At 41.6% G+C, this 16,553-nt stretch overlaps 1 protein-coding gene across 1 annotated transcript in view; it reads left to right on the top strand.

Moving 5' to 3' along the window:
* LOC140186357 (chloride intracellular channel protein 4-like) overlaps nucleotides 1-15,635 on the top strand; it is a 32,682-nt gene extending 17,047 nt beyond the window's left edge. The window contains exons 4-6 of the mRNA XM_072240522.1: nucleotides 8,445-8,551; nucleotides 9,398-9,561; nucleotides 11,649-15,635. Coding sequence (XP_072096623.1) covers nucleotides 8,445-8,551; nucleotides 9,398-9,561; nucleotides 11,649-11,810 — 433 coding nt within the window. The 3' untranslated portion in view covers nucleotides 11,811-15,635. The remainder of the gene's footprint in view (nucleotides 1-8,444; nucleotides 8,552-9,397; nucleotides 9,562-11,648) is intronic.
* The last annotated feature ends 918 nt before the right edge of the window (nucleotides 15,636-16,553 follow it).

Genomic DNA, 16,553 nt, shown 5'->3' with positions numbered 1-16,553 from the left:
AAAAGAAAGAAGAAATAATAAAAAATAAGTAAGCAATAAATATCACGAATGTGAGATGAAGGGTCCTTGAAAGTGAGTCCAGAGGTTGTGGAAACATTTCAGTGATGGGGCAAGTGAAGTTGAGTGAAGTTATCCCCTTTGGTTCAAGAGGCTTAAAAGCTGTTCCTGAACCTGGTGGTGTGGGTCCTGAGGCTCCTGTACCACTTTCCTGTCGGCTAGAGAAGAGAGCATGACCTGGGTGGTGGGATTCCTTGATGATGGACTGAGGGAACAAAGAAAATACTTGTGTATGAGAAAATGTACATCTTTTGGTTTAAAAAGGTTAAGCACTCAACTGTAAGTTTAGAAACATTAAATGATGCAGCACAAGGCAAGACAATTTGGCCTATCAATTCCATGCAATTTTTTGAGGAGAACGATTACTCCCCAGTTCTTTCCTCTAGACTTGAAAACTCTCTCTTTTCAAGTGAATATTTAGTTTGGAAACTATTTGCAGGCACAATTGTTACTTAATCTGATTCCTCATTTGGAGAATGGAATCTGCATCTCAGCAATTTGCTGAGTATGAAATTGGATGCCCCATTGATGCTTAACTACTAATGTGGCTCATTACATAATATACAAATTGTTACACGTGAGACGTATTGAGCTGGAACAGAGCAAGTAACACTGTGCTGTTCGTGGACAGTTTGCAAAACTTCCTATCAACAATATTGCACTCAAATGTTAGATGGTCATAGGGACATCAGCATTAGAGTAATAAATACTGTTCATAACTCATATTCATTCTGCACTGGGTTAAAGAAATCAGTCCCTTTTGCACAGATTCATTTTGGCATCTCTGCCCTCTGGTTACTGACTCTCCTGTGTACAATTCTTCTTTATTGACTCAATCCTCTCCCCAAATAGTTTTCAACATTTCTGTTTAATTTCTTTTCTATTTAATATACCCTTAACTTCCTTTGATTTAACAACGGTACTAATTCACCGTGACCTACTTTTCTTTTGACAGCCTGGTAGTAAAGGATTCCATGTCATCTCAGCTTGTAGTTAGCAAGTTGCTTGGCCTGAGGCAAAATTTTTACCTTGCAATAAGTACTTCCATTGTTGCATTTTTTTGTTTTTAAATGGTTCTCTGTATTAATGACACTGGGAGCACTTGTTGAACTTTGGATGTTGACATTGGTGAAACAATATTTAGTATCCTGCTGATCAAGTTCAAATTCTCGTCAGGCAACCAAAACCAAATCATACGACTGTTTCTTTTTAATGCTGAAGTAATGCAAGTGTTCCACTTGCATTTAAACTGAGACATATGTAACTACACTCTTCTGGAAAAGAAGAGAGAGAGGAGGACTATGGGCCACTTAGTTTAATGTTAGCTATCATGAAAATGCTGAAATCCATTGCTAAAGATATGATCATTTTGAGAAGCATACAGTGCCTTGTAAAAGTATTCAGTCCTAACTCTTTGTGCACATAAGAGTTTTACAGCCAGGGATTTTGATCAATTTAACTGAGAACTTTAGTTTGTGAATCACATGCAAAGGCTTCTGGTCAAGATGGAACCAGCGTACGACACTTCCTTGTTCGACTTTTTTCAGATAATCCACACAACTGTTTATTTCACTTTTTTTATATCTGCTTTTTATCCTAAGTGTGCTTGTAGAATTGCTAGAGCCTGCAATTTGCAGTTTGGTGATTGATTGAGTGATCTAGCACTTTGCTGTCTCCGAGAAGATTCCAGTAAACAAGCGCAAGTGGCCTTGAGGCAAAGAAGCTTAGAGAAGGGACCTGAGCCCATGATTGACTCCATTTTGCTGATTAAAGTGTCCATTAGTCGCGGACAAAAGCACTGAGGAAGGTTAAAGCGTCAAGGTGAATGTGGCAAGTGAACGAGGGTTCAGTGCCAACTACCTGCCTCCTGATTGCTGCTGTTGATCTGCTGCTGAAGAAGAAGTCTGTGTGGTGGCCTATTGCTTGCTGATGCTGGAGGGAGGGCCTCTGTGTTTGAATGGTATCTCTCTATCTCTTGATCCTACCACAGGATGCTAGCAAAGTTCTGCGATTTAAGGATTGAACTGTGAACCGTGGACTCTTTCAGTTCCACGGTTTTTATATTCTGTGTTTTCGCCTATTTGTTTTAATGCTGTTTGCAGAGTTTATTAGTTTCTTTCATGCGAGGGGGAGTTTGAGGGTTAATGTTCTCGTTGCCATTTGGGGAGTTTGTTAGTTTCCTTTGTGCGAGGGAGAGTTTGGGGGTTAACATGTTGCTTTTTGGTGAGTTTGTTAGTTTTTTTTTGTGTGGGAGATTTGGGGGTTGATGTTCTTGTTGTCGCGTGGTGCTCTTTGTCTTTTAGGCAGGGGGAGGAAGGGCTTGGGGGCTGGTGATCGTGTTACCATTCCTTTTTGAGTGTGGAGTGGGTTGGATGTTTTTCTTCAAATGACTTCCATGGCCTTCTTTGTTTTGTGGCTATCTGGAGAAGAGTTGAATACTACATATATTCGTTGATAATAAATGAAACTTTGAACCTTTGAACATGCTCCTTTTTTCTCAATAGAACCCAAAAAACATGGAAAATTGTAAAGCATAAAAAATTAGAAACTCAAAGACTGATATGTCTGCAGTTCAAAAATATCCATCCTCCTTTGCTCAGTATCTAGTTGAACCACCTCTAGTAGGTATTACCAGTAGTCTTGGATAAGTCTCTATTAGCTTTGCCATTCCTCCTTGCAAAATTGCACAAGCTGTGCCAGGTTAGTTGGGGATTAGATTAGATTATGAGGACACACAGTCCTCTTTTATTGTCATTTAGTAATGCATGCATTATGAAATGATACAATGTTCCTCCAGAATGATATCACAGAAACACAAGACAAATCAAGACTGAAAAACTGATAAAAAAACACATAATTATAACATATAGTTACAACAGTGCAAAGCAATACTGTAATTTGATAAAGAACAGAACATGGGCACGGTAAAAAAAAGTCTCAAAGTCTGTCGAAAGTCTATCATCTCACGCAGATGGTAGAAGGAAGAAAAAAACTCTCCCTGCCATGAACCTCCAGCGCCGCAAACTTGCCAATGCAGCACCCTGGAAGCACCCGACCACAGCCGACTTTTGAGTCCGTCCAAAAACTTCGAGCCTCCGACACCGAGCACCAAGCACCATCTCTGCTGAGCGCTTCGACCCTGGCAACAGGCAATAGGCAAAGCTGAGGATTTGGGGCCTTCCCCTCCAGAGATTCTCGATCGCACAGTAGCAACGGCAGGCGAAACAGGCATTTCAGAAGTTTCTCCAGATGTTCCTCTGTGCTTCTCACGTCTGTCTCCATCAAATCAGGATTGTGCACGCCTCCTACTTAACAAATACGATATCATTTCAGAGCAGCTATGCTTGTTGCGTCGCGCCGCCATCTTCTCCTCCCCTCCCTGGAGCAGTATTTTACAGCAATTTTGAGGTCCTTCCAGAGATATTCGATCAGGGAAGATCAGCAACAGGCCAGTCAAGGACATCAATTTTCTACATTTGAAGCCACTCTATGGTTGCTCTGGTGGTGTGCTTTGGGTTGTTGTCCTGCTGGAAGATGAACTTCCTGCCCAGTTTAAGCTTTCTGGCAGGGTCTAGCAGGTATTTATCAAAGATCAATAGCAGCATTGATTTTCCCACAAATCCTGACCAGATTACCAGTCCCAGCTGCTGAAAAGCATCCCTATAGCATGATGCTACCTCCACCATACTTTCCAGTAGGGATGGTGTTACCTGGCAGATGCGCTCTATTAGATTTACATGTACTGCTTAGTGTTGAGGCCAGAATGTTCCACTTCAGTCTCACCCGACCACAAGACCTTCTTCGACATCTTTACAATATCTTTTAAGTGATGCTTTGCAAAGTCTTTACAGCCAAGGATATACTTTTTTTTTTTAGCCAGGGCTCCTTCCATAACTACTCGTTTTGTACAAGGCCTTCAAGATTATGGAGCCACGAACTTCATCCACAGTTGCAGCCATCGACTTCTGCAGCTCACTCAGAATGATCGCTGGTGTCACAGTAACCTCTCTTACAAGAGTCACTCTTCTGCGGTGGCTAGGTTTAGAAGGAAGGCCTGAGCTAGGCGGTATGGCTGTGGTTCCATACTTTTCCAATTTCTCACGATGGGCTGCACTGAGCTCCGACATATGTTCAGAAACAAAAGAAAATTTACAGATGCTGAAAATCCGATGCAACACACACAAAGTGCTGGAGGAACTCAGCAGGCCAGGCGGCATCTAAGGAAAAGAGTAAACAGTTGACGTTTTGGGCCGAGACCCTTCATCAGGACTGGAAAGAAAGAGGAGAAGTTAGGAGGAGAGGAGGAAGAAATACAAGATGGCAGGTGGTAGGTGAAACTAGGAGAAGGGGTGGGGGGGGTGAAGTAAAGAGCCAAGAAGTTGCTTGGTGAAAGAGATAAAGGGCTGGAGAAGGGGAAATCTGATGGGCAAGGACAGAAAATCATGCAAGAAAGGGAAGAGGGAGGAGCACCAGAGGGAACTGATGGGCAGGTAAGAGGATATCATACGTTGTTATAAAAAAAAATGTGGCTGTACAAGATGGGTGCTTATGATGGGGACAGTAAAATTCACTAAGAAAGAAGATGGGCTAACACAGAAGGGGCAGTGAGTGAGAATAAACAGTGCATTTTCACTTCAGCATGTTGTAACAGATTGGGTGCCTGAGGAATCAATGTTGGAGCCTCAGATATTTCCAATCTATCTCAATAAATTAGATACGTACTGCCCGTTACGCCGCTTTCATTTGGGGCAGCAATGAAGGTCCTCCTCTGGCAGTGTTCAGGGCTTCTTTCATAATGTTAGTAGCTTCCTCTTGGTTTTCACTACTGTCAGTAATGCTGTCCCAAGCGGAGACTCAAGAACACCATCACACTCAGACGTAGAAGAATTCTTCATTGTTGTTTCCTTAACAATTTAGTTCTACCAGTCAGGGTTGTTAGCAGTAAGCTGAACCCCTGAACCAGGAGGACCGGTGGACCACCCTCAGTCTGGCCTCTACCCTTTGACCTGTTGGGCATGGATGACCCTACCAAGAGTCAAAGCGTAATGCCCTGGCTCAAGCCAACATTGCTCTCCAGGTCACAGAGGCACGCAAGCCTCCCAACCGTATGGTAAGCTTGTGGACTTCTTGGAGGACTTGGATACATAAACCATTAATAATGTCCACATTTACTCATAGTGCAAAGATTAATGAAAAACTAAGTTGCAAGAGCACAAAGGCTGTGCAGTGGGGTATGGACAACTTGAGTGAGTGGCAAAAAGATATGAAATGGAGTATAAGGAGAGGATGTGGGGTTATTTGCTTTTGTAGGAAGAATTGATGAGTAAGGGTATTAAGTATCAAATGCTATTGTTCTTAAACATCTGGGTAGGCTTGCACAAGGAACACAAGAGGTTGCCTTGCTATTACAGCAGTGAATTAGGAAGGCAAACAGAAATTGCCTGCAATGAGGGATGAAATGCATGGGTGAAAAAGACTTGCTATGATGTTACAGACCTTTTCTGAGATCATACCTGAAGAATGCACCTGGAGTATTGTTTTTGTCTCCTCATCCTTTCAGTAGAGATTCATTAGTTAGTTTTCTAATTTGAGTAGGTTAAATTACAAGGAAAGATTCAGTAGATTGTGCTGACTCTGAAGTTTTGTGGAATTGTATGTAATCTTATTGAAACATATATAAGATGCTGGGGGACTTGCAAAGTAGATGTGAGAGTGGGAAAGTGTAGAATGATGGATACAGTGCTTGTATAAGAGATTAACCACTTGGTATCCAGATGACGAAGAATTCCTTCTCCTAAAATCATGAATTTTTTGAATATTTTACCACAATGCATTATGAATATTGAGTCTCAAGGCTCAGGTAGACCTATTAGAGGAGTTGAAGGGTATGAGAACAGGAAATTTGCTGACCATACAAGCATTGTTGGCAGAATCTCTGATGGTGACGAGAGGGGGTACAGGAGTGAGCTACACCAGCTGGTTGAGTGGTGCCGCAGCAACAACCTTGCACTCAGTATCAGTAAGACTGAAGAACTGATTGTGGATTCAGAAAGGGTAAGACAAGGAAATACAAAATCAATCCTCAAAGAGGGATCAGAAGTGGAGAGAGTGAGGAATTTCAAGTTCCTGGGTGTGAAGATCTCTGAGGATCTAACCTGGACCCAACGTATTGATTCAGCTATAAAGAAGGCAAGATGGTGGTAGTATTTCATTAGGAGTGTGTGGAGATTTGGTATGTCACTTGCTAATTTCTGTAGATGCACCATGGAGAGCATTCTAACTGGCTGTATCAATATCTGGTATCGGATGGCTACTGCACAGAATCAAAGCAAGCTTTCGAGAGTTGTAATATTAGCCACCTCCATCATGGGCACTAGCTTCCATAGTATCTAGGGCATCTTCAAGGAGTGGCATCTCAAAAATGTGGATCTATCATTAGGGACCCCCGTTACCCAGGACATGCCCTTTTCTCATTACTACTTTCAAGTAGAAGGTACAGCAGTCTGTAGACACACACTCAATGATTCAACACTCACAACATGCTGGAGGAACTCAGCAGGTCGGACAGCATCCGTGGAAACGATCAGTTGACATTTCGGGCTGGAACCCTTTCTCAGGACTGAAGAGGGAAGGGGCAGAGGCCCTATAAAGAAGGTGGGGGGAGGGTGGGAAGGAGAAGGCTGGTAGGCTCCAGGTGAAAAACCAGTAAGGGGAAAGATAAAGGGGTGGGGGAGGGGAGGCAGGGAGGTGATAGGCAGGAAAGGTGAAGAAAGATTAGGGGAAAACACAATGGATAGTAGAAGGAGGCGGAACCATTAGGGAGGTGATAGGCAGCTGGGGGAGGGGGCAGAGTGAAATAGGGATAGGGGAAGGGAGGGGGAGGGAATTACCGGAAGATGGAGAATTCTATGTTCATACCAAGGGGCTGGAGACTACCTAAACGGTATATGAGGTGTTGCTCCTCCGACCTGAGTTTAGTCTCATCATGGCAGTAGAGGAGGCCATGTATGGACATATCTGAATGGGAGTGGGAAGCAGAGTTGAAGTGGGTAGCTACCGGGAGATCATGTCTGTTATGGCAGACAGAGTGGAGGTACTTGATGAAGCGGTCCCCCAATCTGCGTCAGATTTCACCAATGTAGAGGAGACCGCACCGGGAGCACTGGATGCAATAGATGACCCCAACAGACTCACAAGTGAGTGTTGTCTCACCTGGAAGGACTGTTTGGGGCCATGAATGGTGGCAAGAGAGGTGGAGTAGGGACAGGTGTAGCACTTACGCTTACGGGGATAAGTGCCAGGTGGGAGATCTGTGGGACAGGATCTCCCGGTAGCCACTCACTTCAACTCTGCTTCCATTCAGATATGTCCATACATGGCCTCCTCTACTGCTATGATGAGGCTAAACTCAGGTTGGAGGAGCAACACCTCATATACCGTCTAGGTAGTCTCCAGGCCTTTGGTATGAACATAGAATTCTCCAACTTCCGGTAATTCCCTCCCCCTCCCTTTCCCTATCCCTATTTCACTCTGCCCCCTCCCCCAGCTGCGTATCACCTCCCTCATGGTTCCGCCTCCTTCTACTACCCATTGTGTTTTCCCCTATTCTTTCTTCACCTTTCCTGCCTATCACCTCCCTGCCTCCCCTCCCCCACCCCTTTATCTTTCCCCTTACTGGTTTTTCACCTGGAGCCTACCAGCCTTCTCCTTCTCACCCTCCCCCCACCTTCTTTATAGGGCCTCTGCCCCTTCCCTCTACAGTCTTGACGAAGGGTTCCGGCCTGAAACGTTGACTGATCGTTTCCACAGATGCTGCCCGACCTGCTGAGTTCCTCCAGTGTGCTGTGAGTGTTGCTTTGACCCCAGCATCTGCAGATTATTTTGTGTTCTCAATGATTCAAGAACAGCTTCTTCCCCTCTGAATTCCAATTTTTAAATGAACATTGAACTCATGAACACTACTATCTCACTACTTTTATTTATTTCCTATTATTTTGCACTTGTTTCATTTAACTATTTTATGTATATTTAATTCACAGTTTTCTTTTTCCCTCTATTATCATGCATTGCATTGTACTGCTGCCGTAAAGTTTCATGACATACGACGGTGATATCAAACCTAATCCTGATTCTGAAATTCTAAAAGTGGGCTTGAAATCAAATAGCAGATCATCTTATTAAAGAGTGCAATGGGCTTGGAGCACCACGTGACCCCTGCCAGCTCTTGGCCCTCGTGTTGTTTCTGTTCAGTCAGGGCACTCCTAATGAAATAAACAGTATGAAGTATGAGTGGTTTTTACAGAGATATATTTTTTGCCTTATCAGTTCATATCATTCAGATACGGAGTCTGGCAGCCACTTTATATATGGGTCTTTGTTTATCTCAGGTACCCTAAACTGGATGTCAGATACAAGGAGTCCAGGACTGCAGGCGATAACATCTTCCAGAGATTCTCAGCTTACATTAAGAATCCACTTATTGCAAAGAACCAAAGTGAGTTTATCATACGATCAGTTGATGCATTGATGTGACATTGATGGGGTACTAATTAAAGTCGAGTTGTTTGAAGTTTATCTCCTTGTATCAGCATTATGTCTCCTTAGTTTATAATCTAAACAAGTACTGAACCACAGTTCCTGTAGATCAGGAGTTCCCAGCTCTTTTTATGCCATGGACCAATACCATTAAGCAAAGGTTTGGAACCCCTGCTAAAGATGGTAAAATGAGTCAAAAAGTGGTCTGTTTCTAAATCAATCAATACGTTCCTGTTATTTATCCTCCTTGTCCAAAAAAAATGATTAGAAGCTGCCAAGCAATCCATTGGACCCATACATCAGATCCTCTGACCCTCCCTTTGTCTCTGCCAACTTGGGAACTCACATCAATACCTCTAATTCCTGTTGGTGTGTACTGACATTTTGTTCTCAAGAAATGCACCTTTCCATTTGTGCAGTGAACAATATGTGTACATTTTTTCCAATCTACTGATTGAATATGTGAGCATTTCCAGTCAATATATTTAAGTTTGTGTTAACGTTTTCCCTCTTACTACCTCAATGCACTGCTGTAATAAAATCTCTAATCATGGAATGCTCATGTTTTTCACTGAACTTAATAACAATAATAATGACAATAATAAAACTAATTAGCAATCTACAGGATTATAGCTAGCATACACATTCTTGTAAAATGTTTGGTTTATTTTCCAATAAGGAAAATCTATCCCATTGTCTTTGGCTTAACTAGTGTTTGGTCAGAATCCAGTAAGGCTGGGCTTTACTGCGGGTAAGAGCTGTGCAGTTGGCAGATGGTTCTAAACATTGTATTGATTGTGTTCAGCTTTGGAGAAGTTGTTCCTGAAAGCACTCTTGGAGTTGGAGAACTACCTGAACACACCTTTGCCACACGAGGACAGCTCTCGACCATCAGAGCGATTATTCCTGGACGGAAATGAACTGACGCTAGCAGACTGCAACCTCCTGCCTAAACTCTACATTGTCAAGGTGAGTGAGGTGTCAAGACATGGACCGTGTCGTTGGGTATCTCGTTCTGTAGGATAGATACTTACCTTCCAAGTATTACTTGGGTTGGGTTAGAGGCCTTTGTTCTGGGACTCAGAGTCCTGTGGTAACCATTAACAGCACCCACTCCCCAATTCAATGACCCCAAATCTTCAGTTGTTGCTGTGCTGCCCATGCCTGCCCACTTAGCACTTGCCTGGTCTGGATACCTCTGGAGAGAACTTGTTTGATAGAAGCTAGCTCCAAAAATTGTGGGGAAACATTGCTCAGAGACATGATGTGTGATGTAAGTTTGAAGGGCAGTGGGGGAGGATGAGCCACACCCTCAAATCATTGTTTCATAAGCCACAATACCAAACTAAGAGTCTCTTCAGTCAATTGCATCTCTCCTAGTCTCCAGCCATTCGTTTCCACTAATCCTGCTGTAAATTCATTAGATTTTTCCAATATTTCCATCAATACTCCCACATTCAGCCTCTCTCTATGTCGCAGGATCAATTTACAGTCGTCAATTAACCCACCAAAGTCTTGGGATGTGGGAGGAAACTGAAGCATCAACAGGGAAAACAGCCATGAGGAATAAGATGCAGACTCCACACTGACAGACCCCGAAGTCAGAATTGACTTGGGGCCACTGGAGCTGAGAAGCAGCAACCCTGCTGGCTGTGTCACTGTGCTACCACGTTATTGGTTAAATCACACTACTGGTTTAACTAGCTGAAAAAGCTGTTAAAAGCCAAGTGCTTCTAGCATTGAGATGCGTTCAAACCATTAAAGCTATCTTAGTTAATTCAAAAAAAACTTGTAAACTTAACAGTTAAAATATTATCTGTACGTACCAACACTTATTCCCCTATATTCATTCTCCTAGTTGTACCGCACAGAAACAGGCCCTCAACCCATGTCCATGCCAATAATTTGGTCCATCTGTACAAATCCCATTTGCCCCCATTAGGACCATGCCTTTCTATACTTTGCTTATTTAAATGTCTAAATAGCTCTTAAATGTAATAAGCGCATCTAATTCCACTACCTCCTCTGGCAGTGAATTCCAGCAATCGACTGCCCTCTATGCAAGAAAACTTTCCCCTCTGATCTCCTTTAAAGCTTTTTTCTTTCACAGTAAACCCATGCCCTCTTGTTTTTTGTGGGAAGGAGATTTAGTGCAATATCTTTTATAATTTGATATACTTATATCATCAACCTTTAACTTCCTTCACTCTGGGGAAAAAGCCCAGTCCATCTAAATTTTCCTATAATAAAAATGTCCCCCACTCAGGCAACATCCTGATGAATCATAAACATGAGAAAGTCTGCAGATGCTGGAAATTCCAAACAACACACACAAAATGTTGGTGAAACTCAGCAGGTCAGGCAGCTTCTATAGAAATTTAAGGCCAAGACCCTTCCAGGCTGGAAAGGAAGGTGGAAGATGCAGAATAAAAAAGGTGGGGGAAGGGAAGGAGGATAGCTAGAACATCTTGGTGAATCTGTTTTGCACCCTCTCTAGTACAGTCACTGGAGAAGAACTTGTACATCACTTGTCTGATAGGACCCCCATTAGGAACTAGGGAATCCTTGCAAACTTGTACTCCTGAGACTGAGGAGTCTAATGTAAGGGTACCACCAAACAGCAAGTTTGCAACTTTAACACTCATGCATGCTCATGTAGAAATCCAGAATAGCTGGCACTTCCTTTTAAAATCTGGGCCTGTGTTGTGTGAGTTTCCATAAACTGGGCTTATTAAAGGGTGATTCATGTCAGGTGTTAAAGAGGTTGATAAAGTTGTTGGAGAAATTTGAGTGCTTAGAGAACCATAATCGGTGATTTATGTCATTAAGAGAAGACCCTCAAATATGTAAAGCTATTGTTATCTGAATAAATAAATCATTTGGGGTTTGTGTGTATGGTACTCTGACTCTTTACCCACTTACTCATAAGCTGTTTGAGTGTGAAGCTGCTTGTGGGCTGCATGCTATGAGAGGTGCGACTACCTGTCGTGTAATATTGTTCACATGGTTTGCATAGTCATACTAATGACACCACCGACTATCTGATTTCTTCACAGGTTGTATGCAAGCATTATCGGAACTTCACTATCCCGAAGCAACTCAGAGGCCTGTGCAGGTATCTGGAAAGTGCAGAAAAACGTGAAGAGTTTATGAATACCTGCCCCAATGAAGAAGAGATTAAACTGGCATATAAAAATGTTGTGAAGACATTAGTATAGATTTTGGTTTCTAGAGGTGTATCAGAGATCACCTCACCTCCTGTCATGGGTCTGTTTTTATGCTGATAATTAGAACTGTCAAGCTTTAAAACAATACAGCATTCTCACATATTAATCTCTCTGTTCATATTGGATGTTGTGTTTCTGGAGCCTCCATTTCTAAAGAGCCACTGGGGCCTACTGAAAATCCAGATCACCAAAGTGCAGAGAGGAGATAGCTCATTAGAATAACTAGTTCCTTTAGCTCTGTACTGATGCAATTTCATGAATGAGAGGGTTCGAGTATGGGAAATGTAAACTATATTATTCATCCCAACTCCACACAATAATGATTTCATTGAAATTTTGGCAAAATTAGCTTTAGATCTTCAAAGGATTCAAAGTATATTTATTTATCAAAGAATATATAAATTATACACCTTGAGATTTGTGTGCTTACAGGCAGCCACAAAGCAAGGGATCTGAAAGAACCCAATTTAAAAAAAAAATAAAGACTAACACTCAATGCTCAGAGAAAGAGGGAAAGAAACACAAATCGTGCAAACAATAGAAGCAAGCAACAGCATTCCGAACCAAATTCGAGTCCGTAGACCCGATTCCCCGGAACAGCTAAAGTAGGTCCAAGCCTCCGTCTCAGTTCATCATACAGCTTTTGGCTTGTTTTAAAGATGAAGGTTCAAATAATCTGAAGTTAACTTTACAGACAGGCTAAACCTTTGTGAAATCTCCAGCTTAATTAAAACCAATGTGTGCCTTCCAATGAAGTTATTTTTATTAATAAATCTGTACTTGATGAGAAAATTACTGCCTGAGAGATATGACTGAAGGACGTGGCAATTCTAATTAAGATGACACAATTTTTCTAGAAGGCTGAGGAACCCCAGAAACAGTTTAAAAATTCTTGATGTTCCATTACAGAGTGACAGATTAGTGGAAGTGAAACATAATTAGACAAACCACTCACAGCAGATTACTTACAGCTCGTTACACCCTGGCATTTAGGGCAGCAATGAAGGTCTTCCATTTCTGTCTGTCCATACTGTCACACACAGATACAGAAGGATTCTGTAACAGTTTTGTTTGACCAGTCAGAGTTGTTAGCACTGAGCTAAATCGCAGAACCTGGAGGACCGTTGGACCACTCTTCGTCTGGACTCTACCCTTGACCTGTTTGGTGTGGATGACACTACCAAGAGCCAAAGCATAAAGCCCTGACTCCAGCCAACCTACTTCTCTGAGTCATTGAGACATGCAAGCCTCCAAACCCTACAACAAGATTGAGGTCCTATTGGAGGACTCACTGCAGATGCAGAGATATATTTTAAAAAAGTATACTCTGACATCAAATATAAATAAATTTTACCTTTTGCTTTTGTTGGTGAAATCCTAATTTTACTTATCAGATAGCGATAATGCAGACAAACTCTCAAGTGATTACACCAGTACAGACCCATCAAAGAAATCAAGCGTTGCACTTAGTATTGATCAAGCACACATTCTGCAATATGCTTAATCGATAATTAAATTTGGAATTAAATCTGCTTAAGTACTTTGAATCATATTTCATATTTGTATCTGTGTATGTTTAAACACCTTAAAGTATGATTTTAAATTAGGTTGTGGTGAAAAATAGTTACAATTAATTGCTAGCAGAATTAAATTACTTAGTTTTTCTGTTACAGATTTAGATTTTGGAATTGCTTAATTCTGTTTTCTATTAAATTTTATCAATTCCAGGAGAGCAACATATCCTCGATAGCTGACTTATTCAAATGAAGGATGTCACTGCTCTATTATATACAGTATATTCTGTTTTTAAATGTTGTACCTCAAATAATGGCTCTACAGTGTTAGAGAAGAAACCTTTAGACCTCAGAACAGGGTTTCCTGACCATCTTTATGTTAGGGTGCCTTACCATTAATTGAGTGGTTCGTGGACCCTAAGTTGGGAACCCCTGCCTTAGAAGGATGTTGATGGCCTTATCAGTACAGCAGAAAAGTAGCAAATGAGAAGTGTAATGTGATGAATTTGTAGAGTGCAACAAGGCAAGTTAATATACTGTATGGTACATAGAATGATATTGAATAGGTATGATGCATGCGATGATACTGAATAGGAACTGAGGGACCCAGAAATGCATATGCACAGATCCTTAACAGAAATAGGACAGGGTTGATATGGTTAAAATGTACATAGAATGCAAACCATTATGAACTGGGGCTAAAAAGAATATAAGCAAAGATGGGAGATAATGTCAGGATGTGCACGATCATTGCTAGACCACAGCTTCATATTGTGCATTGTTATGGGCACATGACTGGAGAAAAGTTAGTCCACTAGACAAGAAACAAGATTGGAACATTTTAGAGATGAGAGTGTGGATGCTGGACTCTGGGGCAACAATCAACTGGAAGAACTTAACAGGTCAAGCAGTGTCCACGGGGGAGTGAATTGTCGACATATTAGATCAAGTTCTTCTTCAGGAACTTTGTTTTTCCAGCATATTGTTTCTTGATCTGGAAAATTATAGACACTATTGCCTTTTCAGAGGGGTCAAGCCAGAGTACATAGACTTGAATGGGTAGAAGGATTAGAGAGGAAACCATTTGAAGGTCAGGAGGGTGATTTTATAGCCCCCATTATGTTAAGCATTGGTAGGCTGAAATATTAGATGATACAAACTAGCTTTGTTATCATGGGGAGTTTGCAGTGCACTGAACAACAATATAAACAATGCAAATTAATAACAGGCACCATTCAAATGACCTTGATCTTGCAGTTATGTATTGAGTCATAATACCTTGCAGTACAGAAACAGGCTCACAGCCCACTCCATGCCTGCCAACCGTCACGTACTCATATACACCAATCTCATTTATCAATACTTGGTCTGTGCTGCTAATAGAAGTATCTTTGTCATTTTACATCTGAAATCTTCTGGATTAAATCTCTGTGCTTAGTGTTTACTATTACTGCTCACTCAGATAATGCACCTTATTTATCATAAGTAGTGTTGCCATAAATAAGCTATTTTCACCACTGATGGATTCCTGCTACTCAATGTACAAGTAATGCTCCTACGGAGGGACCTTAAATCAGAATGTTTTTGTCACTGCATCTGTAGTCCATGGAGAATCCCCATCCATGTTGAGAAGTTGCATTGGTTCTCTGATTCCCAGTGTGGAATCATATTGCTGTGTCTATGAAGACTATGGAAATTCCAGCCCTAATCTCTAATCTATTTTACTGTGGCGGATCTCATCCAGGCCAATGGTTCAAACTCTTTGTTATCGGTGACCCAGATTCACAGAGTGCACAGTGTTGCCTATTGAGTGGATATAAGTCCGGGGCAGGGTCGGATGTATGACCTTGATGATACTGATTGGAACATTTCCTTATGCTCCTTAACCTCCTCTCCCAAACCCCCAACCATCATCTGGATGGACATTGGCAGCAAGCACATGGGAATGCCACCAGTTCCTAGTATTACACCTTGTCATAGTTTCTGCCCATGTTATCACTCATTAGGTCCAGGTCTGACTGGGTCACATTCTGCAATACCCTACGTAACAGTACTATGGGGTTACCTACACCACAGATACTAAAACAATGGAAGACCCAGTCCCATCAGCACTAGGGTGGTTAGTGCTGGGCGATAATTGGTGCACCTCTTTAATCATAATGACATTCATATTGTTTTGCATCCAGTGATATTCTCTTGGTAATTAAATCTGGAATAACTTGTATTTAAGTTGCTTTGCACTGTGTTTAATGCAGTAGTGATTTCTAAAATTATTACTGATGTAACAGAATTGGTTGCTTGTGAATAATATCATGAATAAAATTCTGAATAAATTCCATGTTTTACCTTTGAATGTGTTAATGTTGCTCATTAATTACCAGTGTAAGATAGTTTAGAGTTGGCCTACAGCCTCCTTCAGCATGACACCTATCCATTGGCTTTCTTTGTGAGGTTCAATTATGCCACGCTGCATGTCAACTATATAAAGCACTGTGTTTTAGATTTGAGCCACCACATTTCTATGAAGGTTTTGCTCAACATTTATGATGGCAAGAATTGTTGGCTAGTGAAATAGGTTTTCATATTGTTGGATACGGTCAGCAGTGTAGTTGTCAAGGCTTTCAGTGCAACTCTGCCTTCAAGAAGGATTTCACAAAAACAGTAAATGAACTGATGACTCCTGGCACATGCACAGAAGCTGCAGTTTCAACAACTGGATGAAACAGCCGAATTCTTCGCCACTTGGTAAAATCTCCCACTTCCTCCTCAAAGATGAACCTTACTTTGGCTTGGTAGCATATTGAGTTACTGGAGGAGTATCTGAAAGCTTGGATGTATAAAACTGTATTTAGAGGATTCACATTCAGGTAACTTAATTAAACAGAGAACATCAGCACAATGACACAGCTAGTAGAACCACTGCTTCACAGTACCAGATACCCCGGTTCAATCGTGACCTCGGGTATGACCTACAAGTTCTCCCTATGACAGTGTGGGTTTCCCCTTCACATCCCAAAGGTGTGCAGGCTGGTAGTTTTATTGACCACTGTAAATTTCCTGGGTGTTAAGTAGGGAGAATAAGAACGTATAGGATCAATGTAGGATTTCTGTAAACTTGTTGGTTTGTATGGAGTCAAAAGGCTGAAGGGATGGTTTCCATGTTGTATCTCTCTGCGATTCCATGACTGAAACTATCTAATGGTTGGAAATCTCCCTCATG

This window comes from Mobula birostris, chromosome 22 (genome assembly GCF_030028105.1).
Source record: "Mobula birostris isolate sMobBir1 chromosome 22, sMobBir1.hap1, whole genome shotgun sequence".
Classification (NCBI taxonomy): Eukaryota; Metazoa; Chordata; class Chondrichthyes; order Myliobatiformes; family Myliobatidae; genus Mobula; species Mobula birostris.
Note: the sequence above shows the minus strand (reverse complement) of the source record. Positions and strands in the feature narration are given on the sequence as shown.